The 27,996-nt window shown below is 41.0% G+C and overlaps 1 protein-coding gene across 1 annotated transcript; it reads right to left on the bottom strand.

The window, feature by feature from the left end:
* Positions 1-354: 354 nt before the first annotated feature.
* LOC120017510 (protein FAM83H-like) lies at positions 355-27,255 on the bottom strand. The gene is made up of 5 exons (XM_038960306.1): positions 26,812-27,255; positions 22,860-23,024; positions 6,726-6,850; positions 1,349-5,531; positions 355-1,193 (listed from the first exon to the last, which is right to left on the bottom strand). The coding sequence occupies exons 1-5, from the start codon at positions 27,253-27,255 to the stop codon at positions 1,182-1,184; spliced, it is 4,929 nt and encodes a 1,642-aa protein (XP_038816234.1). The 3' UTR covers positions 355-1,181.
* Between the last annotated feature and the right edge of the window lie 741 nt (positions 27,256-27,996).

Raw genomic sequence — 27,996 nt, 5'->3', positions numbered from 1 at the left:
TCAGATGACCTGGCCTCCACAATCCCCCGACCTCAACCACATTGAGATGGTTTGTGATGAGTTGGACTGAGAGAAGGAAAAGCAGCCAACAAGTGCTCAGCATATGTGGGAACTCCTTCAAGACTGTTGTAAAAGCATTCCAGGTGAAGCTGGTTGAGAGAATGCCAAGTGTGTGCAAAGCTGTCATCAATGCAAGGGTGGCTATTTGAATAATCTCAAATCTAAAATATATTTTGAGTTGTTTAACACTTTATTTGGTTACTACATAATTCCTTATGTGTTATTTCATAGTGTTGAAGTCTTCACTATTATTCTGTAATGTAGAAAATAGTGAAAATAAAGAAAAACCCTGAGTAGGTGATTTAAAACATTTGACCGGTAGTGTATAATTAATTTAAAAGTCCAAAATGGATGTAGCAATCACAGATAGCCCCTTTAAAAAAGGGACCTAATGTCCCGTGGCATTAAAATCACAGTATTACATATATACTGTATATATACACACACATTTTTTGTGCAAATACACATGATTATTCATGCATACATTTGGTTTATCTAGCACACTGTCATTCTGATTTAATAATTCTAATAAAGCATTCCAAATGAAAAAAGTGCTCCAACTATTTGAAGGCTATTCTTGCACTGTTTATGATTAATACATTTTCTATGGTGATTCTAATTGTATTATTTGGAAATGATTGTTAGTATATAAAACAGATTCTCAAACAGATGATAATTAAACAACCCAGAGAGTGACAGATATTACATTGCAGTCAACAATACCATTGTGTCCAGTGTGTCTAGGAACACAATAATTTTCAAATATATTGCACATTTAGTTGTGCATTTCGCTGATGAGATTGGATTTTTCAGTTCCCCTTTGTAGATAGCAGTGGTCCATTGTCCACACTGTAGTCTCTGCTTATTTACACAGAAATCCATGTTGGTAAACTTGGTCAAGTTTTTGTTCCCAAAATCCTTAATGCTTTACATGCATATAGTCCATTCGGAGAAACCCTCTAATATAGAAACCTGAGAATAATATTTATGTTGGTTAGCTAGTGATCCCTCTCCGACCTGAGGTTTTAGACTTTTTGGGAATGGACATAGTTAAAGGACAAGTTCTAGAGGAAAATGTGCAATGGTCTTTCTCCGTACTCACTCATCCTTCCGATCCCTGGTTAAGGCGCCACCTAACAAAATACAGAATAACAAGCAGAAAACATGAGCTCAGATGAAGGCAAGCAGGTGAGATTGAAAACAATTAGGTACCTCGGTTACAATAGGTACCTTTCATTTCAATTTAGTTAAATTGCTACTGGCCTATTGATGCAGCAGGGTACTTTACCTCAAAGCGGCTGTAGACTTTCCTCCCCTTCCGCATGCTATCGATTCTCTGAAGAAGCTTCTCCCTCTCCTGAGAAGTTCTAACCGGGCCTCCGATCTGTCGTCGGGCTGATGCTTCCTCCCTACCGCTAACACCCCGGTCAGCCTCATCCTGTTTGGCATCATCAGTGACAGCAGATTCTTTAGTGAGTTCGGTCCTGCTCTGGCTGTTAGCAGAAATCTGCTCTAATAGAAGCTTTGTGTCATCTCTTAGGTTGCTGCTAGAGAGTACATTGGCAGTAGATGAATGGTAGTGGGACTGGCTTACTTTAGGTTGCTTCACTGGGGGTGATATGGGATTGCTTTGATCTGTTGTGCTCTCTGGTTTCATAGTGCTGTTATTCTCTTTGGTCTCATCAGGACTCTGCGGTCCATGGGAGGCAGATTCTCCAGGAGCACTTTTGCTCTTAGTTTCAGGATCACCTGCTATCTTCTCACCTTTAGAAGCTGCAGAACTTCCCGCTTTTTGCTCCTTGTTAAGTTTACTTGGTTTGCCCTCCTTACTGTTATCCACAACGACGGGTGGAGCCGGGGCAGTGTCATGACAGGCAGTGGATTCAGATGGGTTTGAGTTGCTTGATGGGACGGATTCCACAAGGACAGGGTTGAATGGTGAGGTAGGTTCAGTTAGGGTATGGTTAGGAGAGGAACAAGATTTGTTTGGAGAAGTTCTGGACTTTGTTTGGCCAGGCTTGGGACACACAACTGATCCACCTGACCCACATGTAAGGGAGGAGTGTGATTTTGTTGGGGTTGGGTTAGAAGATGCACTTGATTCTGTTAGGGTAAGGCCAGTAGATGCACTTGGTTCCGTTGGGGTGGTGCGAGGAAGAGGGTTGAGTTCTCTTGGTGTTGGATTGGTAGAAGCACTAGATTCTGTTGGGGTAGGCTCGGGAGGAGAGCTAGATTTTGTTGGTGTGAGGATGGGAGATTTGTTGGTTTCCTCCATGACATGCTTTGAAGATGGAGGTGAAGAGTTGTAAGAGCCATTGGACACCGTAGCGGGCATTGGAGAGGAGTTGCATGCTGTTTTGGAACGTTTGAGTGACAAAACTGACTCATGTTGGCCAGGACAAGGGGAGGAATAGGATTTTATTGGGTTGGCCTTAGGAGAGGATGACCTCAACTCAGTTGTGGCAATTGCAGACAATGACTCCTTTGTGGAGGGCTTGGGAGAGGTGTTAGATTCCATTGGTGTTGATGAAATGGACCCAACTAAGGTGGACTTGGGTAAGAAACTAGATTCTGTTTGGGTTGGGTTTGGCGGAGGGCTAAATTCTGTTGCAGGGATTGAGGATGAGCAAGATTGCATTGGGGTAGGGCAGAGAGATTCCTTGGAATCTGTTTTGTCCTGCTTATGAGACACACCTGGCTCAGATTGGGAGGGGCTCAGAGGTATGTTGTACTCTACTGTGATAGGTTTAGAGGATGGTAATGGCTGCTTTGACATGGGGATAGATGAACTGGGCTCCTTAAGGGTGGGTGTAAGGGCTGAGCTCAACTCCTTTGCTGCATTTTTTGATGAAGTGAGACTAGTTGAGCTTAAACCTTTTGGTGTCGGATATGAAGATGAGCTAGCTTCTGTTAGTGTGAGTGGAAGAGATGGGTTTAGCTCATTTGAAGCAGGATTGAATGACTTTGGTTTCTTTGGAGATAGTTTATATAAACTGAAATCCTTTGGGGCGATGTTAAAGGTACACTCTTTTGAGGCGCTCTTAAGAAATGTACTTGTATCTCCAGGGTTAACCTTAGACACACTTTGGTTCCGACTGTTCTTCAGCTCAATCTTCTCAGTATCAGTAGAGACTCTAAGTAGTCCATCGACACAAGATAATTTATCCCTGAGGAATGTTTTGGAGTCACTTCTGGGAAGTTGAAGGTCTTGCTGTTCTTTATTTTTAGAAGCGTGTTCTTTGACATCAAGTAATGAGCCACATTTTGCCATGGATGTTTTGTTCTCCTGTAACACTGGTGAAGTCTCCAGTGTTTCTGATGATGCTTCTGTTGATGTAGCTGTCTTTTTTATTGAAGTATCTGCTGGATAAAGTGGGGCTTCTGTCGATGTTGTTGGTTTTTTGTTGGAAGTATCTGATGGATTAGGAGGTGCCTCTGTTGATGGAGCTGGCTTACTGGTTGAAGTATCTGCTGGATTTAGTGTGGCTATTGGAAGGTTAGGTTCTATCCTTGTGACTGGTTCCTTAATTTTCAAGGCAAATGGAGTTACTGGTTTTACAGGAGCTTTTTCAGCGCTGCTCTCAGACTCTGCAGCCTTTGCAGCTTTTCGTTTGGCAGCCAACTCTTTAAAAAAAAATAACCTACTGTCTGGATCATTCATATCTATATAGGATGTATTGCTCAATGAAGATGCCTGGTGTGCTGATTGTATGGTTTTGGGTTTCTCAACTTGAGCAGGTTTGGATGGATGTGCAGATTGTACCGTTTTGGTTTGTTCTTCATGGGCAGGATTGGGTTGTTCCATTGAAGAAACCTTGTCCGTGCTCACAGGAAGATACTTTGTCAATTCCTTATCACCTGAATCAGTAGTGATGTCCTCAGATTTCAAAGACTCTATGGTTGAATTATCAACTGTCGCTGACTTAAATCTCCATTCAAAAGGTTCTCTTGTCATGGATCTTCTTTTTCCCAAAACCTGAGCGGTCAAGGATAATCTAGATTGTTCATCTTCCTCATTGGCAGTTTCCTCACAGTGTTGGCCAGAGTTAAATTTCTGTTCCTGTGAGATATGCTGTTCTAGTTGTGAGCTGAAGATTAGTGAGGATCTTAGTCTAGAGGTCCTTTGGATAGCAGGATTGAACCTCCTACGGAATGACTCTTCTCTTTTGGGCTCTTTTACATCCATCTCCTCTGATTTGTCACCTTCAGTGGTTGATGACGACTCCGAAGGTGGTGTTAGTGTTGTTCGGGCATCTGTTGCCAAGCTAACAAGCATTTCTAGTGTTCTTGAGTGTTCTGGGCAGATGGGCTTATTTAACCTGAGCCCTGGAATCTTGGGTAACTCTTTGGCACTAAACCTGGGATCTGATACCAGTGGAGCAAATAATTTGCCTTGTGATGGATTAAGGGGCTCTTGAAAGGGGTCATTTCCCATAGGCTGTGGAATGTCTTCCTCTCCTGCATCATCATATGCACTGAGGTATGAGCTGATCCTCCAATCTCGCATCCCCTGCTTTGCACTGGGATCCTGTGTTTTACAGTCCGAACCAGACCTGACAAAAAATGATTTCTGTTCAAATGGGTTTTGTTGTGTTGGGGAGGTCTGACAGGCATGAGGCTGGCCCGTGCTCAGTCTTTTGGGGTTTGACTGACTAAAGGGACCCTCTCCTGGACTTGATAATTTGTTTGAGCCATGTCCCAGCTCCACAGCAAGGTTTGATGATGACAAATAATTCAGTACAGGGTCATAGTTGTCTGGTGGCTCTATCGCTAGTCCATGTAGGTACCCAGACTCCGAATACTGATCCATCAGAGGGTACCCTTGGTCCCTGAATTGATCGTAGCCGCTATAACCTGGTTCTAGCCCTGTTCTCTGATCGTGATGCTGTTCCCTATGTATCTTCCTGTTCTGGGTTGCCATATCCCCCTCAAAGCTGTGCATGACTTGGTGCTGCATGAATGGAGAGGAGGAATGTCTGGCATAAGTGCCCTCTGCATAACTGTGCCTTTTAGAGCTAGCAAACTCCATTGCGTTCGACTGCATCATGGGCTGACCTTGTGCCATAAAAGACTGCTGCTCCATTTTAAATTGCTGGGAGGAGTACTTGTTGCTGTACATATCTAGTGGACCCTGATCTAGTGAACTGTGGATGGGCTCACACCTTCCAGGAGGCATCATTTTCTGAACCATATCCATGCGGTCATCAGAGGAATGTCTAGCCCATTCTTCAGGACGAGAGCTCTCTACGGGGAGGAACTTTCTGGGATCTCTGAACAATAGTGTCCGATCACTGCTGTATTGGCTGTCAGATAAACTGCTGTAGTGTGGCATTGGAACAAGGACATTTTCCGGTACCAAAGGTTGGGACTGTGCAAACAGGATCCGGAACTCCTCATCAAAAGTAGTCACAAGCTGTCCAAGGAAGAGGTGAGCCATGCAACGGTGAAGCTTCTCAAAAGACCACATGAAGCTGCGGGCAGAGAGATTCATTACATTTCAATACACATAATTAAGAAATATATATGTATTACAATGGAATAAGGAACTCAACTCCATTACTATGCAATTACAAAACAAATCAATTAAAGCTATCAATTCCATAAATGCTACTTTTTTCTGTAATAGGCTCAGAGAACCCATCTTCCTCATTGGCAGTTTCCAGTATTTACATAGGCACTATTTAACTCCCCACACTCTGAGCAAGTTCAGCCCACAGATCTCCCCCATTTGCTCTAAATACCTAACAGGCATTGGGTCTTATTTTCACTGTTTATGGACATGTCCGAAGATTGAGTTTTACTCAAGAATTTACAAAGATCTAGGATTATTTTTACTCAATATACAGCGTGATCCATTCGTGTTGGATAGAAATGAACAACACATTTTTGGAAAAACTGCTTTTGTGCTTAGGTGCTCAACATATGTGGGAACTCCTTCAAGACTTGTAAAAGCATTCCTCATGAAGCTGGTTGAGAGAATGCCAAGAGTGTGCAAAGCTATCATCAAGGCAAAGGGTGGCTACTTTGAAGAATTTCAAAATATAAAATATTTTTTGTTTAACAGTTTTTTGGTTACTACATGATTCCATACGTGTTATTTCATAGTTTTGATGTCTTCACTATTATTCTACAATGTAGAAAATAGTAAAAAATTAAGAAAAACCCTGGAATGAGTAGGTGTGTCCAAACTTTTGACTGGTACTGTATGTAGGAGCAGGTGAAATACTCTTTATATTAGTTTTTTTCTGGGTGCATATCCGACGGCCTGTACAGGTCGGAAGCTCATGAGCACAATCTGGTTGGTGTCGTAAAGGACCCGAACTGTATCACTATTATTGCTCTTTGTCAATTGTTTGTCAGTGTTGTTTTGTCTCCTATTGTATGAATTTGTTGTTAATGGATAATGTGTTGCTTGTCTGCCACCAGGTGGCATGTTTTGTTTTGCACGTAAAAACTCCAATAAAAATATATGAAAGAAACAAAGCAGTTGCTAAATTAAAATGCATCAATACTAATGTCATGTATTTGTTACTACACAGGTGTAAGAGCAACTTAATGTAGTAATTTTCAGATCCACATGACTAAATGTCAGGTTTGAGAAATCATGCAACATTTGTACAAATTTGAAACACTTTGTATCACATTCTTCATTATTGAACCCTCACCTATAGTTTCCACTCAGGACTGCCCTGCAGTCTGTCAGCAAGAAGCGATCCATCATCTGACCCTTGAAGGTCTTCCCAGAGCGACAGTGATAGGTGACCCCTGACACAGTTCTGACACGCATGAACTGCAAGATAAAAACATGTTGTCATTAGAAGTTCTCAAAAAAAACAATGAAATAAGTGAGAAGCTGTTCAGAAATACCTCAAAGAAGTTAAAGCTAAAGTGAGTAACTCATTTGAGATATTATTTATTTATCCTTGTAATTAGAATCAAGAACATTAACTTATTATACTGGCTACCAGTAGCCAGTAAAGCTAACTGGTAGCCTAGCTAACAAATAATGAAATTGCCTTCCCTTCATGGAAAAGCATTTTTACCCCGTATCAAGTCTCAAGTTGACAGCTAACATTTTAAAACATTTAAGGGTATTTGGTATTACTGGTTAATATACGCTAAATAGCTAGCTGTCACGCCCTGACCTTAGAGAGCTTTTTATGTCTCTATTTTGGTTTGGTCAGGGTGTGATTTGGGTGGGCATTCTATGTTCTTTTTTCTATGTTTTGTATTTCTTTGTTTTTGGGCGGGTATGGTTCTCAATCAGAGACAGCTGACTATCTTTGTCTCTGATTGGGAACCATACTTAGGTAGCATTTTCCCACCTGTGTTTTGTGGGTAGTTATTTTCTGTTTTGTGTTTCTGCACCTGACAGGACTGTTTCGGTTTCGTGTATTCGCTTTGTTATTTTTGTTTAAGTGTTCAGTTTCTATAAAAGTCATGAACACTCACCACGCTGCGCTTTGGTCCAATTCCTCCTCATCCGACGACGACACCCGTTACACTAGCTATCTAACTAACTAGCAACTTGGCTAGCTAGCTAGTTTCAGTTAGTTTTCTGATCATGAATGAAGCAGATAGAGTAGCTAATGTTAACTTGTGGTATGGTTATGTGAAATGACAATATTTTCTTGCAATATCGACACAATTTTAATTCATGATTTATGAATTGACAGTTTGGAGTGGATCACAGACAAACAGTACCACCACCTTGGGTCTGGTCTGCGAGGGACCACCGCTGTTGAACAACTCTGTACCATTGCATCATCCATAATAACAAACAGGGCAGGCAGGGGTTTTGTGGGTGTGCAACTTTGATTTTCTGTTAAATAAAATACATTTTTGCAAAGATAGACTTAAGTCTGAATCTTTCCAGAAAACACATGTTGTGATTGGAGCTCTGGATTTGCTATGCTGCATTTTTTAAACAGAAGTAGGAGAGTTGGATGTTTGGATGTTTGCCTTTCCGTGCCTTGCATAGCCTACTACTGAATGTGGTGCAAATATATGCTCAGATATGACACCATCTTGTGAAGAAGCACAATCATTTTCAGCGCCTGAAAAGGTAAAACAATTTGGGCGCAGGACATTTCATGAGTCGGATTTAGCCCATTTTCGATTAGACATAACAAGGACAAAAATGTAAATATCTATGATTCACATACTGTACATTACATGACAAAGTTTGTGGACACTTGCTCGTCAAACATCTCATACCAAAATCACGGACTATTAATATGGAGTTGTTCCCCCCTATGCTGCTACAACAGCCTCCACTCTTCTGGGAAGGCTTTGCACTAGATGTTGGAACATTGCTGTGGGGACTTGCTTCCATTAAGCCACAAGAGCATGAGTGAGGTTGGGCACTAATGTTGGGTAATTAGGCCTGGTTCGCAGTCGGCGTTCCAATTCATCCCAAAGGTGTTCGATGGGGTTGAGGTCAGGGCTCTGTGCAGGCCAGTCAAGTTCTTCCACACCAATCTTGACAAACTGTGTGGACCTTGCTATGTGCACGGGGGCATTGTCATGCTGAAACAGGAAAGGGCCGTCCCCAACCTGCTGCCACAAAGTTGGAAGCACAGAATCGTCTAGAATGTCATTGTACGCTTTAGTGTTAAGACTTCCCTTCACTGGAACTAAGGGGCCTAGCCCGAACCATGAAAAAAAGCTCCAGACCATTATTCCTCATCCACCAAACGTTACAGTTGGCACAATGCATTCAGGCAGATAGTGATCTCCTAGCATCCGCCAAACCCAGAGTCCAATGGCGGCGAGCTTTACACCACTCCAGCCAACGCTTGGCATTGCGCATGGTGATCTTAGGCTTGTGTGCGGCTGCTCGGCCATGGAAACCCATTGCATAATGCTCCCAATGAACAGTTCTTGTGATGACATTGCTTCCAGAGGCAGTTTGGACTCGAGAGTGAGTGTTGCAACCGAGGACAGACGATTTTTACGAGCTACGCGCTTCAGCACAAGGCGGTATCAGCACTCGGCGGGCCCGTTCTGAGTGGCCTACCAGCCTTTGTTGCTCCTAGACGTTTCCACTGCACAATAACAGCACTTAGAGTTGACCGGGGCTTGTTGGAAAGGTGGCATCCTATGACGGTGCCACGTTGAAAGTCATTGAGCTCTTCAGTACGAGCTATTCTACTTCCAATGTTTGTCTATGGAGATTGCATGGCTGTGCGCTCAATTTTATACACCTGTCAGCAACAGGTGTGGCTGAAATAGTCGAATCCACTAATTTCAAGGAGTGTCCACATACATGATACACTATATATACAAAGGTAAGGATTTTTATTGAAATATATATATTTTTTATACGGATAGATAAATGATAAACTAAGGACTACAGATATGATACATTTCTGAAATATGTGGATTCGTTCATTCCTGAGTATAAAGGCTTAGATATGTCAGCATGTTGGCACACCCTTTTCGGAGTGAGAATATTCTACAGGTGCGTGTTTTGAATGTATTTCACCCCAGATATATCTCTGGACTCATACGGTAGCAGGTAGATTTCGGAGGTCCAGATTGGATGCATGTAGAAACTGTCCCATAACAGAGAATATCCAAGCTCCGTATATGAAATGAAGGACATGCGTATCTGGAGCATGTCTACTCCTTATATCCAATAAAATGTCAGATATCTGGAAATATATAGATAAAGATGTCCCCTGATATTGACCGTTTTCTTTCAGTGTATTTACAGAAGTACAGCCTCATTTTGAATTGATTACTACTGCTTAACCATTGTCATAACATAATATCTTGTTCCCATTCCCTCTTATTAGTATGTGTATATATGTCCCGCGTATTATTATTTAGAGGTTTACACCTCGCTCTTTTGTTTGGGTGGAGAAAATAAAACCCCCTATTACGTTATCCTGCGCTTGTCTCTGATCATTATACAGCGTGACATAGACACACAAAAGCAAACAAACAAACAATTACACTAACAAACTACAAAAGGACATAAACAGGAATTACTATAAACTATAAATACAACAACAAACAAAAACCAACTAGCATTGTCATATGACTGGCGATCAGGAGCCCCTTCCCTTTGTATACTGAACAAAAATATAAACGCAACATGCAACAATTTCAATGATTTTACTGGAGTTACAGATCAGGGAAATCAGTCAGTTTGAAATAAATTCATTAGGCCCTAATCTATGGATTTCACTTGATTGGGAATACAGATTCCGTTGGTATGTTGGTCACAGATACACTATATACTGTATACAAAAGTATGTCATGGGTGGTCCTGGGAGCGAAAAGGGCCACCCACTTGGGAGCAAGGCCCACACACCGGTGAGCCAGGGCCAGCCAATCAGAATGAGTTTCTTCCCACAAAAGGGCTTTATCAGCTGTACGAGTGGCTAGTCCCAGAGGATGAAGATGCCAGATGTGGAGGTCCTGAGCTGGCGTGGCTACACGTGGTCTGCGGTTGTGAGGCCGGTTGGACGTACTGCCAAATTCTCTAAAACAATGTTGGAGGCGGCTTATGGTAGAGAAATTAACATTAAATTCTCTGGCAATAGCTCTGGTGGACATTCCTGCAGTCAGCATGCCAATTGCACACTTCATCAAAACTTGAGACATCTGTGGCATTGTGTTATGTGACAAAACTGCACATTTTAGAGTGGCTTTTTATTGTCCAACAGCACAAAATGCACCTGTGTAATGATCGTGTTGTTTAATCAGCTTCTTGATATGCCACACCTGTCATGTAGGTGTATTATCTTGTCAAAGGAGAAATGCTCACTAACAGGTATGTTAAAAAATGTGTGCACAACATTTGAGTGAAATAATATTTTTGTTTGTATACAACATTTCTGGGATCTTTTATTTCAGCTCATGAAACATGAGACCAACACTTTACATTTTGCATTCATATTTTTGTTCAGTATATATGAAATCAGCACCATCCCTCTTGACGTGTTATTTGGTCCCAATTATCAGTAAAATCTTGGGACCTCCCACATTCTTTTGCAATCAATCATTCTAGTGTATAATGGTGTTTGACGGTTATTTTTGAAAGAATCAAATACTAACATGTTTGTTTTCTGAGTTTTAAAAATGAAAACCTTCCCCAGCAGAATCAAGGGATCGTATATTGGGTTGCATCTGTCCCTAAAGTCACCCAATATAACTGTTTGTGGAGAGATAACAAAATTGTGTAAAACAGGGAGTAACCACTCTTGTACTTTTTCCCAAGTGTTTGCAACTATGGGGCAATACCAGAAAATATGTAACAAATCCTCTTCGATGCCCCATATTTGTAACATGTTGTTAGTAGCCAGAACATTATACAATATCTTAAACTGAAACATTCGGATTGTGGAGTCTAAGGTTGTTCTATAAATAAAACCAAAAACCTTTTTCCAGGGGATGGGAGTATCAAACTGCTCTTCTTTTGGGGCAGCAGCTGAAAGGTTGCTAGATTGAATCCCCGAGCTGACAAGGTAAAAATCTGACGTTCTGCCCCTGAACAAGGCAGTTAACCCACTGTTCCTAGGCCCTCATTGTAAATAAGACTGTGTTCTTAACTGGTTGCCATGTTAAATAAATGTTAAATAAAATAAAAAAATAAAAAATCCCAGTAAGAGTGGATTTTGAGTGGGATGGCAACCAATTTGTTGTTTTCCAAATGTAAATGGTACACGTCTTTATTAATATTATCTATAGTTAACCATCTGTGAGATTTAATTTGAGGTCTACAAACAGTTTATATTTTCTTCCCCTTCATTTTTTCTTCCATTCTGTTGGAATTGCTGCCAGTAACTGATTGTAATTATGATTTGTACATAGAGTATGTTCCCATACATCATGCACAGTGTTTCAGATCAAATATAATTCCCATTACTATCAATTATATAATTTCCAAATAAGATCCCCTTTTCCAGAAACACATTCTATGTTTAATTTGTATTTATTCATCAGTATATTTGAAATGAATCATATGATTTGGCTCTGAAAATCAGCTATTTTTTCTGGGGGATAATATTGAAAATGCAACCAAGCTTTTATTGATTATTTGAAGAATAGGGATATGTCTTATAAGATATCATGCAGGAACCAAATATCATGCAGGAACCAAAAGTTCAAAGAGTTAATTTGTATAAAATTAAATATTTTGGAATTGAAAAGTGGGTTTGTCTTTTCTAAGATTTTACTCGTATTTACATATTGTTTTTGGCTTTCAGGCTTTCAGAGATTGATTAAATATTCAATATTCCTAAAATTCAGCCTTCCATTGTCGTACGGATTAGATATATTTACGTTGGACCTTTTCTGGTTTACCATTCCCTCTAAAATGAAAGATCATGGCTTCAAATTGCTTAAAGAAAACCTTATCTGGCGATGGAGGTGACAGGAAGAGATAGCTGAACTGAGAGACAATTGAGGTGTTTATCAATGTCACTCTGCCATATAAATACAAAGCTTTACCTTTCCACAGCAATAGTATTTTGTCAATCTTGGCTAGTTTCAAATCAAAGTTCTCCTTTACAAGATCCTTCATTCTCTTTGGAATGTGGAATGTGGATGCCAAGCATGTCCACTGGGCCGTTGCTCCACATAATTGGTACACAACAGGGGAAAAGATAGTTGGACTTTCTTAAGGAACCCACTCTCAAAATGCATTTCTCATAATTTGGTTTAAAAAAGTCATTCAAATCTCCAATAAGAGCATCTATTGATGATTGTTGTATCATCTGCATATATGGACATTTCGGTTTTAAGACCATTGATACTCAGACCTACTACATTAGAATTGTTCCTGATTCTGACAGCCATCTCCTCGATAGCCAATAAGAATAAATAAGGCGGGGGCTCCCGAGTGGCGCAGCGGTCTAAGGCGTCACTGCACACCCTGGTTCGATCCCGGGCTATATCACAACCGGCTGTGATCGGGTGTCCCATAGGGCAAAATTGCTGCTGTCCGGGTTAGGGGAGGGTTTGGCCGAGGGGGCTTTACTTGGCTCAGCGCGCTCTAGCGACTCCTTGTGGTGGGCTGGGCGCCTGCAGGCTGACCTCGGTCATCAGGTGAACCGTGTTTCCTCCGACACATTGGTGCGGCTGCCTTCCGGGTTAAGCGGGCGAGTGTTAACCTCTCTTGGGCACGTGAGACGGTAGCGTCCCACCTCTTCAACAGCCAGTGAAACTGCTGGGCGCCAAATTTAAATACAGAAATACTCATTATAAAAATTCAGGAAACAAAACATATTTTACATAGGTTTAAAGATGAACTTCTTGTGAATCCAACCACGGTGTCAGGTTTTAAAATGCTTTACGGCTTTACGGCGAAAGCATACCTTACGATTATGAGAACATAGCCCACATAGCCCACTAGACAAATCATTACAAACAGTAGCCAACCAGATAGAACAGTTACACAATTTAGAAAAAGAGATAAAATTAATCCCTTACCTTTGATGATCTTCATATGGTTGCACTCAGCAGACATTCATTTACTCAATTATCTCGGTTGTGCGCATGAAAAAGCTCAGTGAAACTTTAGGGTCCAGTCATTCAGACTGCTCTTACTTCCTCATTTTTCAGAATACAAGACTGAAACACTTTCTAAAGACTGTTGACATCTAGTGGAAGGCATATAAACTGCAATTTGAGTCCTAAGTCAATGGATACTGTAATGGCATTGAATAGAAAACTACAAAACCCCCCAAAAAACAACTTCCTGAATGGATTTTTCTCAGGTTTTCGCCTGCCAAATCAGTTCTGTTATACTCACAGACACTATTTTAACAGTTTTGGAAACTTTAGAGTGTTTTCTATCCGAATCTACCAGTTATATGCATATCATATCTTTTGGGCCCGAGAAACAGGCAGTTTAATTTGGGCATGCATTTCATCCAAAATTCCGAATGCTGCCCCCTACCCTAGAGAAGTTAAAAAGTGCGGTTTGACGAGTCATGTTTCGGAGGACCCGACCCCGTTGGGGAGTTGCAGCCATGAGAAAAGATTAAAATTGGTGAGAAAAACGGGATACATTTTTTTTTATAAAGGTGAAACTGGATCCCCTTGTCGGACCCTAAACGTTTCCATAAAACAACAAATATTGTCACCAATGTAACGAACTTCAGTAAAGCCAGACTGCTCACTTTGAGTAATTTTGCTTATTACTTCTTCATTCTAAATGCTAAACATCTTGACAGAATACGGGTGTCACAGCACAAAGTAAGGCGTCTCCAGGTTTTGAGGTGTACAGGACTTTTATATTGACATTTGCTCCTGCTTCAATAGTAATGTAATCAGTCCCTCTCTTTGGGTTGTTAATAGTTCCCCCTGTTCAAATGAAAAATGTAAGTACAGTTGAAGTCAGAAGTTTACATACACCTTAGCCAAATACAATTAAACTGGTCAGTTAGGATCACCACTTTATTTTAAGAATGTGAAATGTCAGAATAATAGAAGAGAGAATGATTTCAGAATTAATTTCTTTCATCACATTCCCAGTGGGTCAGAAGTTTACATTCACTCAATTAGTATTTGGTAGCATTGCCTTTAAATTGTTTAACTTGGGTCAAACGTTTCAGGTAGCCTTACACAAGCTTCCCTCAACATTTTGGCACATTCCTCCTGACAGAGCTGGTGTAACTGAGTCAGGTTTGTAGGCCTCCTTGCTCGCACACGCTTTTTCAGTTCTGCCCACAAATTTTTTATGGGATTGAGGTCAAGGCTTTGTGATGGCCACTCCAATACCTTGACTTTGTTGTCCTTAAGACATTTTGCCACAACTTTGGAAGTATGCTTGGGGTCATTGTCCATTTGGAAAACCCATTTGCAACCAAGCTTTAACTTCCTGACTGATGTCTTGAGATGTTGCTTCAAAATATCCACATAAAGTCTCATCCCTCATGATGCCATCTATTTTGTGAAGTGCACCAGTCCCTCCTGCAGCAAAGCAGCCCCACAAAATGATGCTGCCACCCCTGTGCTTCACAGTTGGGATGGTGTTCTTCGGCTTGCAAGCCTCCCCCTTTTTCCTCCAAACATAACGATGGTAATTATGGCCAAACAGTTCTATTTTTGTTTTACCCGACCAGAGGACATTTCTCCAAAAAGTACGATCTTTGTCCCCATGTGCAGTTGCAAACCGTAGTCTGGCTTTTTTATGGCGGTTTTGGAGCAGTGGCTTCTTCCTTGCTGAGCGGCCTTTCAGATTATGTCGATATAGGACTCGTTTTACTGCGGATATAGATACTTTTGTACCTGTTTCCTCCAGCATCTTCACAAGGTCCTTTGCTGTTGTTCTGAGATGGAGTTGCACTTTTCGCAGAAAAGTACGTTCATCTCTAGGAGACAGAACTTGTCTCCTTCCTGAGCGGTATGACGGCTGCGTGGTCCCATGGTGTTTACACTTGCCTATTATTGTTTGTACAGATGAACGTGGTACCTTCAGGCATTTGGAAATTGCTCCCAAGGATGAACCAGACTTGTGGAGGTCTACAATTGTTTTTCTGAGGTCTTTTGATTTTCCCATTATGTCAAGCAAAGAGGCACTGGGTTTGAAGGTAGGCCTTGAAATACATCCACAGGTACACCTCCAATTGACTCAAATTATGTCAATTAGCCTATCAGAAGCTTCTAAAGCCATGACATCATTATCTGGAATTTTCCAATCTGTTTAATTTGCTTTTTGTATTTCTGTTAAATGGTTCTCATAGTCTTCAGGGATGCCTTTTCTATTACAGATTTCAGACAATCAAATGTAGCCCTTCTTTTCATGGTCCGATAGCAGAGATTCAGTTCATATTGGGCGTCATGACCCTTCGGCGTGCAGTCTGCACAGGAATCCATCGGTCCGCCTACTCTTCATTACGTACGGAGAAGCAACGAGCATGCATATCAAAGAGTATCCCTCTTCACTCAGTAGCTATAGTTTGAGTTCATGTTAGGTCAGCGTTGTTGGGTTTACATGACGCTTTTCCAGAGGTATGATGGCTTTAATGGGTTCTTCAGTCTGAAAGACACTAAATGTTCCTTCCCTTAATCTTGCATGATCTCTTAAATTCTGTCTGCATTATGGACACTCACATGTTAACCATACTCTCATACACCCCTAGATGAAAGAATTAGCATGGAACATTGGTCGTCTTCATCAAAACTGACACTGCTTTGTCCTCTCTTTAATGTTATGCTACTTGCATGTTGAGCAAGGGCGATACCTGGCGAACCTCTGTTCAACATTGATGTTGGCAACAAATGACAAGATACACTATATATATACAAAAGTACGTGGACATCTCTTCAAATTAGTGGATTCGGCTATTTCAGCCACACCCATTGCTGACAGGTGTATAATATCGAGCACACAGCTAGATGCTCCATAGACAAATATAAGCAGTAGAATGGCCCATACTGTGACTGAAACCTTTCCAACAAGTCAGTTTGTCAAATTTCTGCCATGCTAGAGCTGCCCCGGTCAACTGTAAGTGGTGTTATTGTGAAGTGGAAACGTCTCGGAGAAACAACAGTTCAGCACTCACTACCGAGTTCAAAACTGCCTCTGGAAGAAACATCAACACAAGTGCTGTTTGTCGGGAGCTTCATGAAATGGGTTTCCATGGCCAAAACCCATTTCATGAAGCTCACAAGCCTGAGATCACCATGTGCAATGCCAAGCGTCAGCTGGAGTGGTGTAAAGCTTGCAGCCTTGGACTCTGGAGCAGTGGAAATGTGTTCTGTGGAGTGATGAATCATTCTTCACCATGTGGCAGTCCGACGGTTGAATCTGGGTTTGGCGTATGCCAGGAGAACGCTACATGCCAGAATGCATAGTCCCAACTTTAAAGTTTGGTGGAAGCAGAAAATGGTGTAGGGCTGTTTTTCATGGTTCGGGCTACGCCACTTAGTTCCAGTGAAGGAAATCTTAACGCTACAGCATAGAATGGCATTCTAGACGATTCTGTGCTTCAAACTGTGGCAACAGTTTAAGGGAGGCCGTTTCCTGTTTCACCATCACAATGCTCCCGTGCAAAAAGTGAGGTCCATACAGAAATGATTTGCTGAGATTGGTGTGGAAGAACACAAGCGAGGGTAACCGGCCATGCGTCATATGAGAAATATAAGAGATACGTTGCACAGCTCAAGCTACACATGGTTAATATTCACAAAGAGTATACAGTCTTGTAATGGTAGGGTGACTTTGGCTGGTCTATTTGATATCTAAACGGTGCTTTCTGCCATAGCTACACATAGTCGTATGGCATATCGTTGTGCTATTTTGGGTATTGGTATCGCTTACCGCGCTCACTGCTTGTAGGTAGTTTTATTTATTGACGCTTTGCTTGGGCAGTGAGCTACCCTGAAGGAGCAGAGCCTATATCGCCTAGACTTGCATTATTCATTCTTTAATAAATGGTTAAACATATTTCTACTTGGTGTTTCCTCCTTTCTGAAATGAAGCGGAACCCAAGTGCCCGCGATTGCACCAATTAGATGCTAGCAACAATCACTCCTACCTTACTTGGCGGTCCAATTAAGCCGACTCGTTCTGCTCACACTTCCTGCTACTGCTAGTATGTTCACTTATTTTGCTCCCACTACCACACTAGCCTCCACCTATTAGGTTCTGTTTTCCTGCTGGGGGATTGGTATAGCATGCCACACTCACTGCTTGCTTATATATGGATGCTTTGCTTTGGCAAGGAGTTACCCTGAAGGAGCAGAGCCTATGTTGCCAAGATTTGCATTATTCATTCTTTAATACATGGTTAAACATATTTATATGCGGTGTTTCCTTTCTGAACTGTAAATTACGTACTGAATATGAGGAAAGCCATAGTCCTTTACTTCAGTCAATGACCAAAAGCACCCTCTTTGGCCTTATGGGTGGAATGTTATTAATCGTTTTCATCATTAATAAAGATTTTTTAAACAACGAAAATCTGGTGTTTCCATGTCAAACAGTTTTGTTGTATTTAAGTCTTCGGTGATGTATATAAAGTGTAATATTGGGATGCAAACTCAATATAGTAGATTTGTTTAATACTACCAAGAATCACTCTGTGTGACCTTGATTTAGCCCACTGCAGTAAAAGGTTATGAAGAAAAATAAAATAAAAATCAAGTAAAAAATGTTTAACAAATTTTTCTCCCCAACTACGTGATATCCAATTGGTAGTTACAGCCTTGTCCCATCGCCTCAACTCCCGTACGGACTCGGAAGAGGCGAAGGTCGAGAGCCGTGCGTCCTCCAAAACACGACCCTTTCAAGCCTCACTGCTTCTTGACACAATGCTCACTTATCCCGGAAGCCAGCCGCACCAAAGTGTTGGAGGAAACACTGTACACCTGGCGACCGTGTCAGCTTGCATGCACCCGGCCAGCCACATAAGTCTCTAGAGTGCGATGGGACAAGGACATCCCAGCCGGCCAAACCCTCCCCTAATCCAGACGACGCTGGGGCAATTGTGCTCTGCCTCATCGGTCTCCTGGTTGCGGCCGGTTGCGTCATAGCCTGGGATCGAACCAGGACCTGTAGTGATGCAGCTAGCACTGCGATGCAGTGCCTTAGATCGTTGCACTACTCGGGAGGCCAAGTTTCAAAGTTAAAGGGGAATTTCACACTGGCTCTGCCACGGCATAAAGTCATTACTATAGTAACAACATTACATTTTTATCATAAATATCACAATTATCCAAACCACAAGCTAGAACTAGCACATTTTCATTTCACTGGTAGAATTGCAAAGTTTTGACTTCCTGTGTATTCGTCTGCTCATAGTGAAGCACAAAGTCCAGCATTCATAGCGAATGCAGATACCGCCCGCTAAGGTAGATGGATGATGGCATTGTGTATGTACGCAGAACTTTTTTTGTTTACAATGTTGTTGTTTTTTTACTAACGTTTGTCATCATGCCTGTGTGGTGTTTTGTGCTAATTACAAACAAGCACGAAAATTAGTTATCTTTCACCGTTCCCCAGATGCTTTCCCCAGATGCTGCCAGTGGCTTGTGGCTATTAAGAATGATGCACCTTACGCTGAAGAAAACAATACCAGAGGGATTTTAGGCTGAACTGATGGGGAATCCATTTCAACCATTTCAACGACAGCTGAGATGCTTTCTTTCACAACAAATGGAAGATTCTCGATTAGAGGTAAACTAACGTTAACTAGCTAACGTTACAGTCCTGTATTGAACACCGAAAGCCATCAGATAAATCATATAGCTATCTTTTTTGGTATACACACACTCTCAATAAATTTCACCAATACCATGGTAGTCACTGCTAGACTGGTAGCTACCTGCAGCAGAGTAAAAATGTTTGTTTGTTCGTTCTATCTTTGACTGACGTTAGTTAACATAAGCTAGCTAATGTTAGCAAATAAGAGTAGCTCAATCTGGTAGCAATCTTTTCGATCCTTGTGTGGAAAACACTCCGTTACAAAAAATGGAATTGTCGCTTTAGCTAACTCACTCTCTGTGTGTTGGTGATGATGAATGTGGTTGGTTCTCAGCCAGTCTCAGCTGGCTAGCAATCTTGCGATGCTGGCTAGCAATCTTGCGATGCTAGATAGCAATCAGCAAGCTGACAATATTGAAATGTCGATGCTATGCTAAGCTAGCCAGTCTAATAGAGAACAATACAATGGTTTGGGTAGTTAAATTGTGTATTGTTATGTATTTTGTTGTAGGTGGTACAGAATTCACCGACATGCGCTTTCAACCCTTAGCTCTGCACAAGTTGAAGGTAAGTTAGCAAAAATATTTACAAGCTGATGGCTAAGATAGCTAAATGTACAGTAAGCGTGGTATAAACGTGAATTGGGTAGAGTTTGTATGGTTAGTGTTTGTGTTATAGGGTTACGGGTGGTTAACTTCTTATGGCTGCATCCCGCTACCGGGATCGATATGACAACAGCCAGTGAAAGTGCAGGGCGCCAAATTCAAAGAATAGAAATCTCATAAATAAATTTCCTCAAACATACATGTGTCTTATATCATTTTAAAGGTAATCTTGTTGTTAATCCCACCAAAGTGTCCGATTTCAAATATGCTTTTCAGCGAAAGCACTACAAACGATTATGTTAGGTCACCACCAAACCACAATAAGCACAGCCATTTTTCCAGCGAAAGATAGCAGTTAGAAAAAGCAGAAATAGAGATAAAATTAATCACTAACCTTTGATTATCTTCATCAGATGACACTCATAGGACTTCATGTTACACAATACATGCATGTTTTGTTTGATAAAGTTCATATTTATACCAAAAAACGGAGTTTACATTGGCGCGTTAGATTCACTAGTTCCAAAAACATCAAGTGATTTTGCATAGCCACATCATTTCAACAGAAATACTCATCATAAATGTAGATGATAATACAAGTTATACACATGGAATTGTTTCAAAAAAACTTTACGGAAAAAGCAAATCATGCAATAATCTGAGACGGAGCTCAGAACAATAGCCAAATTAGCCGCCATGTTGGGGTCAACAGAAACCAGAAAATACATGATAAATGTTTCCTTACCTTTGATGAACTTCATCAGAATGCAGTCCTAGGAATCCCAGGTCCACAATAAATGCTTGATTTGTTCGATAATGTCCGTAATTTATGTCCAATTAGCTACTTTGGAATTGTTTACCAAACGCGCTAACCAAAGTCACAAAGCGCGTCCACTATAACGTGACGAAATGTCCAAAAGTTCCGTAACAGTCAGTAGAAACATGTCAAACAATGTACTGAATCAATCTTTAGAATGTTGTTAACATACATCTTGAATAACGTTCCAACCGGAGAATTACATTGACTTCAGTTGACCGATGGAACGGAGCTCCCTCTCACGTGAACGTGCCAGTTCAATGCGTGGGCACCTCATGGCAGTGATTACTCATTCCTGTCTCCTTCGGCCCCCCTTCACAGCAGAGTCATCAGACAAAGTTCTATTGCCTGTTGACATCTAGTGGAAGCCCTAGGAAGTGAAAACCCATCCATATCTCGCTGTAATTTCAATGAGAGCTTGGTTGAAAATCTGCCACCCCCAGAAAAAATCCAAACAGAAAGTGGAACTTCTCAGGTTTTTGCCTGCCATATGAGTTCTGTTATACTCACAGACATAATTCAAACAGTTTTAGAAACTTCAGAGTGTTTTCTATCTAGGACAGGGAGTACTTCTCAAGGTTTCTCTAATCTCGGGGGAATGGAACTGTCGGCTGGGTAGTGGTGAGAACTCTGGAGAAGGATACAACTCACCTACTGTTCGTGTGTAATTATGTGCGTAGGATATCTACTGTTTGTGTGGAATAATGTGCGTAAGTAGGGAGCAAGTATAAAATTAATGTCTTTGTATAATGGACTTGGGAGCGCTCTCGTGGATAAACATTTTGACTATTGTAAACTGGGACTCTCTGTTAAATTCAACCATAGTCTTACAAACTCTGGGTTGCAGACTGAGTAGATTAATTTAAGTTTATGAACATTGATTACGAAATTCTCATAACAAGTAGACAGACGTGTGCTATATGGCAGACCAATCCATACTCATCTCTTGGCATGTCCAGCCCACTCATTATCTCAGCCAATCATGGCTAACGGGAATGTTGCTCTCTTTTTCTGTGGCTAAACCAACTAGGCTCGTAATTAAACTATTTTATTCGTATTTACAGATGGCATACACATTTGCTATTATTAAGGCACATGAAAGTTCACATGTTCGAGAAGGCATTTCAAATGGCTCTACTGTGAAGTCATGACTTGCGACATACGCCTAGTTCCCTGAATTGGGTCACAAATAGCCCTTACACAGCCTGGAGGTGTGTTGGGTCATTGTCCTGTTGAAAAACAAATGATGGTCCCACTAAGCACAAACCAGATGGGATGGTGTATCCCTGCAGAATGCTGTGGTAGCCATGCTTGTTAAGTGTGCCTTGGATTCTAAATAAATCACAGACAGTATCACCAGCAAAGCACCCCCAAACAATCACACCTCCTCCATGCATAACATTGGGAAACACACATGGGGATCTCATCCGTTCACCTACTCTGTGTCTCACAAAGACACGGCGATTGGAACCAAAAATCTCAAATTTGGACTCATCAGACCAAAGGACAGATTTCCACCAGTCTAATTTCCACTGGTTGTGTTTCTTGGCCCAAGCAAGTCTCTTCTTCTTATTGGTGTCCTTTGGTAGTGGTTTCTTTGCAGCAATTCGACCATGAAGGCCTGATTCACGCAGTCTCCTCTGAACAGTTGACGTTGAGATGTGTCTGTTACTTGAACTCTGTGAAGCATTTATTTGGGCTGCCATTTCTGAGGCTGGTAACTTATTCTCTGCAGCAGAGGTAACTCAGAGCCCTCCGCAGTGTTACAAAATTTGTGAGGCGCATGGCAATGCGATACAAGAGCTCCATTTGACCTCGGCATGCCTCTGGAGGCTCCGCAAGTGTCACCACCCTCCATATGGAGCCTTTTCGGATCAAGCATAAATAGACTTTGAGTCTAGGCCTCTGCAATGGTTTAGTTCACCGAGTGGGCACAAATATATACATTAGCTTCAAATGTTAAAGCAAATGTTTAAGCATGCAATAGTGAGGCATTATATACGCTGCTCGACAAAAAGCCAAGACCCTCTCTTCCTCCTGGGCAATTATGTGTGAAACACATCTCACTGTCCTAGAAAAACCTCGGACCTGATGAAAACAAGCCCAGGTTCCCCTCGGGTGAAATTCCCTTTTAAAATGATCAATGTGTCTTAATAGGAAAACTCCGGCACATATAGTACATTCAAGAAAGCGCATCACTTCATAGACTCACTTGAATGTTTTCCAGATTGACCCGGCAGTTGGAAGCCATGCTAGTGAAGTGGTGTGCATTCTGTTCATCCAGAATGATATACACGGCAACATTTCGCATGGCAGCATCCAGAATATCCGCAAAGATGTCCACATCTGTAAAGGTGTCCATTACCACAGCGATCACCTGGAGAGGACCACAGAGCACACTATCAGACACACTAACATTCGACCTACATTGGCTTCAAATGTTAAAGCGTGCAATAGTGAGGCATTATACACACATCACATGCTGTGCAATTGTTCTACATTTACTATTGTACTATTGCACATCCTTTCTGTTACACACCAACTGATATAGTATCGTCTGTCTCTGTGCTTGAAATTCATCAGCTTGGCGTATCAATGAAATTCAGATAATGAGTGGAACATATTGTTATATACAATCTAGAGGCCTCACCTATCGATCATGCGTAGGCACAAATCTGCACGTAAAAACCATGCACAGGGATCATGTCCACGCAAAGTGTGAGATTTAGCAATATGAATGTTTGCTTGAGAGTGTGCCTAAACTTGCGTACACACAGTGCCAAGTGGTAGAATAAGGGAACTGCTTGTCAAGTATAGAATGGGGAAAATATATGTTGAAAATGTGTGAAATTGTAAGAGTAATAATTAAATCATTTTTCGATTTCATTGCATTTCCATTGTGAATTCATGATACATATCTTGTGAATTCATGATACATATAAAGTACAGTCATTTGTTAAATTAGAGGCACGTCATTAGCAAAACGAACAGGAACATATACAATTTTCATCGCACAAAGGGTTGAAGACAAGAGGGGTTTCTTTGTCCTGATGCCATCAATGGGTTCCCAAATATGAACGGCGCAATAGACGGAACCCACGTCGCCATAAAAGCACCATCCCAAAACGAGTTAATCTACAGTGCCTTCAGAAAGTAGTCATACCCCTTGACTTATTCCACATTTTGTTGTGCTACAGCCTGAATTCAAAATGGATTCAATTGAGAAAAAGGAAATGTTTGCAAATGTTTTTAAAATGAAATACAGAAATATCTCATTTACTGTACATAAGTATTCACACCCCCGAGTCAATATTAGAATACCGTTGGCAGCGATTACAGCTGTGAGTCTTTCTGGGTAAATCTCTAAGAGCTTTGCATACGTGGATTGTACAATATTTGCACATTATTCTTTTAACAAGCTTCTTCAATGCTAGACAGCCATTTTCCAGTCTTGCCATAGATTTTCAAACCGATTTAAGTCAAAACTGTAACTAGGCCGCTCAGGAACATTCTATGTTGTCTTGGTAAGCAACTCCAGTGTATATTTGGCCTTATGTTTTAGATTATTTTCCTGCTGAAAGGTGAATTTATCTCCCAGTTTCTGTTAGAAAGCAAACTGAACCAGATTTTCCTCTAGGATTTTCGCTGTGCTTAGCTCTATTCAGTTTATTTTTATCCCCCCCAAAATCTTGATAGTCCTTGCCAATGAACAGCATACCCATAACATGATGCAGCCACCACCATGATTGAAAGAGTGGTACTCAGTGATGTGTTATGTTGGATTTCCCCAAAACATAACACTTTGTATTCAGGACATAAAGTTAATTTCTTAAAAAAAAAAAATTGTTGCAGTTTTACTTTAGTGCCTTATTGCAAACAGGCTGCATGTTTTGGAATATTTGTATTCTGTACAAGCTTCCTTCTTTTCACTCTGTCATTTAAGTTAGTATTGTGGAGTAACTAGAATGTTGTTGATCCATGCTCAGTTTTCTCGTACCACAGCCATTAAACTCTGTAACTGCCTCATGGTGAAATCCCTGAGTAGCTTCCTTCCTCTCCAGCAAGGATGAATGCCTGTATCTTTCTAGTGACTGGATGTATTTACACACCATCCAACATGTAATTAATAACTTTACCAAGCTCAAATGGATATTCAATGTCTGCTTTTTTTTACCAATTTACCAATAGATGCCCTTCTTTGCGAGACATTGGAAAACCTCCCTGGTCTTTGTGGTTGAATATGTGTTTGAAATTCACTGTGCAACATAGGGACCTCACAGATAATTGTATTTTAGGGGTACAGAGATGAGGTAGTCATTCAACAATCATATTAAACACTATTATGGCCCACCGAGTGAGTCCATGCAACTTATTATGTGACTTGTTCAGCACATTTTTACACCTGAACTTATTTAGGCTTGCCATAACAAAGGGGTTGAATACTTACTGACTCAAGACATTTCAGCTTTTCATTTTTAATTAATTTGGAAACATTGCTGAAAACATAATTTCTCTTTGGCATTATGGGGTATTGTGTGTAGGCCAGTGACACAAAATCTCAATGTAAACCTTTTTATATTCAGGCTGTAACATAATAAAAAATAAAAAAAAATCAATGGGTGTGAATACTTTCTGAAGGCACTGTATGTGAACAGAAATGGCTTCCACTCGTAATGTGCAGGTGATAGGTTGTATGATGCTGAATGTGGTGGCAAGGTGGCTAGGTGGAATGCACGATTCGTTCATTCTGCAGAACAGCAATGTTGGCCTATACGCCTACAGGCGGGAGCTGTTGAGGATGGATGGCTTATTGGTGAGGATGGATGGCTTATTGGTGAGGATGGATGGCTTATTGGTGAGTGTTGTCTACTCATTTGAATAATATTTGCCATTGCTAAAGCAACTTGAATTGTCCTAATGGTCCTCTCTTTGTAGCTATGTTTTTATTTTTACCGGTCAAGCCACAACTGAGCGAGTCAAATTGAACCTTTTGGTTGTACTCAATCTCTGAAACTAGCTCAATCTCTGAAACTAGCACCTCTATTTCAGTCTAAACAATACATTTATTTATTTTATTTTTTTGGTTGCGCAGTTGTAGGCTATTTCATGGTACAGCGTTGTATATTCCAGACTTTAAAACGGATGATTTTGACCATACCTGTATATGGTTAATTAGGGGCGCTTTGAAACGCACAAGCACTGAGGCTGAGAACAATTGGGATTTATTAACAGTCATCTCCTACCGGTGTATGTATGACGTTTGTAGGATTGTTTGATAAATCACACCTTTTCTATGCATAAGAACATTTTAAATTACGTTCGTAAGTAGTATTTTAGAATAGTTTCTACGCAATATTGATAAATGAGTCCCCAGGTATTTCAGCAGTGGATTGTACACTACACTATAATTCTAAAAGACAGCACATACAGTACAGTGACTCTTTCCACTTTGTCCTATTGAAGCACACTGGCTGATAGAGAATTGTGTAGTATTTACAGCCATATCCATACATGATTTGGTTTTACCTTCGAACATAAAATGATGTCAAATTGCTACATTTATGAGGTAAATATTTAGAAATGCACAGTTCAGCAGTTACCAAACTACAGTATATACGTTACCTACGCACTACATAATTTTGGTTCAGTAGTTATTTGTTTTGAGCAGTTTGATTAAGTGATATTTCATTGTATTGTTAACAAATGACAAGAAAATCATATCAAAGGTAAAGTGAATATTGCATTTTGAAAACTAGATACTTAGATTGAATATGGAAAATAATCTTGAAGCAACAGAAAAAGTGAATTTTGTAGATGATCATTTATGGATATTTATGTAGGGGGTAGATACAATTTTTGTTAGGACAAATCAAATCTGACATTTTAAACCAGAAATTACAAACTTCAGAAGCCTTTTAAAACTTTGAATACACTACAAGTTTGCATTTCCTGCTGCGCAGGAACATTCTCAGCAACAAAAGAGTGATCAAATTAAGACCCTACATCTGTAGTGAATGTTTTTGTTGTTCTCTGTCAATGGCAAACGTGCATAAAGATTGCAGAATTCTGCGAGATGGTCCAATGTGCCAATAAATCAGCAGAATCTAAAATTGGGATCATGTATACTCTGCTAATAACCATACAAAAAAGAAAAACGGACATACTTGTTGAGCATTCTTGATAAGTCGACGAGCCTGCACCTTGATACTTGGCATATCTGGCTCAGAGGGGTTAACCAGTGTGGTGACATCGGTGGGGCCTATGAAGCGCTGCTGTTCGGGCCAGCCAAGGTCAAGACCGGGTGCATCCAAGTCAGAGTGGACGGGCCAGTATGTGTCTGAAGAGCCGTCTCCCCCAGACTCCACATATGGGAGCTCAGGCTGAGTGCTCTGGTACGGAACTTTCACTGTGCACCTAATGTGCTCAATTTCCTGTCTGGAAAGGAAGTCCACCACATCCGCACTCTGGAGGAATTCATAATAGCCCTCCAGGTCATCCTCCACCAGTGCGTCAATGGCCAGTCGGTACTCCTCGCGGTAGTGGGGAGGCACGTAGTTGGGGTCCAGGCGGTTATCCCCGGCTGAGGAACATTGAGAGCGGTGTGCCATACTGATTCCTGAGAGAGAGCCCAAAGAGAGGGTACACACAATGTGAGAACTTGGTAGTGAGGAGAAATGGAAAGAAAGTTATAGAGTGGCAGATGTGTGGGCCATGATCAATTCTGCATATTTATACAAAATACAACGTCACAATTTACACATTAATATTTCATTATGTGTGTCCCTGTGTAACCTAACACACAAAAAAATAGTGTAGGCGTTGTAAATTACTATTGTAGCTGGAAACTGTACGCCTATGTAGATATTAATGGAATATCTACATCGGCGTACAGAGACCCATTATCAGCAACCATCACTCTTGTGTTCCAATGACATGTTGCGAATCCAAGTTTATAATTTTAAAAGACTAACTGATCATTAGAAAACCCTTTTGCAATTATGTTAGAACAGCTGAAAACTGTTGTTCTGATTAAAGAAGCAATAAAACTGTCCTTCTTTAGACTGGTTGAGTATCTGGAGCATCAGCATTTGTGGGTTCGATTACAGGCTCAAAATGGCCAGAAACAAAGACCTTTCTTCTGAAACGCGTCAGTCTACTCTTGTTCTGAGAAATGAAGGCTATTCTATATGAGAAATTGCTAAGAAACTGAAGATCTCATACAGCGCTGTGTACTACTCCTTCACAGAACAGCACAAACTGGCGCTAACCAGAATAGAAAGAGGAGTGGGAGGCCCCGGTGCACAACTTAGGAAGAGGACAAGTACATTAGAGTGTCAAGTTTGAGAAAC

Source organism: Salvelinus namaycush, chromosome 22 (assembly GCF_016432855.1).
Source record: "Salvelinus namaycush isolate Seneca chromosome 22, SaNama_1.0, whole genome shotgun sequence".
NCBI lineage: Eukaryota > Metazoa > Chordata > Actinopteri > Salmoniformes > Salmonidae > Salvelinus > Salvelinus namaycush.
The sequence above is the reverse complement of the archived record's forward strand: the minus strand, read 5'-3'. Positions and strand labels throughout refer to the sequence as shown.

Coding starts and splice junctions, on each gene's coding strand:
- LOC120017510 (XM_038960306.1), bottom strand. CDS start 27,255: ATGGCACACCGCTCTCAATGTTCCTCAGCCGGGGATAACCGCCTGGAC. Junction 6,851..22,859: donor TCAATCTGGAAAACATTCAA/GTGAGTCTATGA, acceptor TTTATCTTGCAG/TTCATGCGTGTCAGAACTGT. Junction 5,532..6,725: donor GTCCTGAGTGGAAACTATAG/GTGAGGGTTCAA, acceptor CTCTGCCCGCAG/CTTCATGTGGTCTTTTGAGA.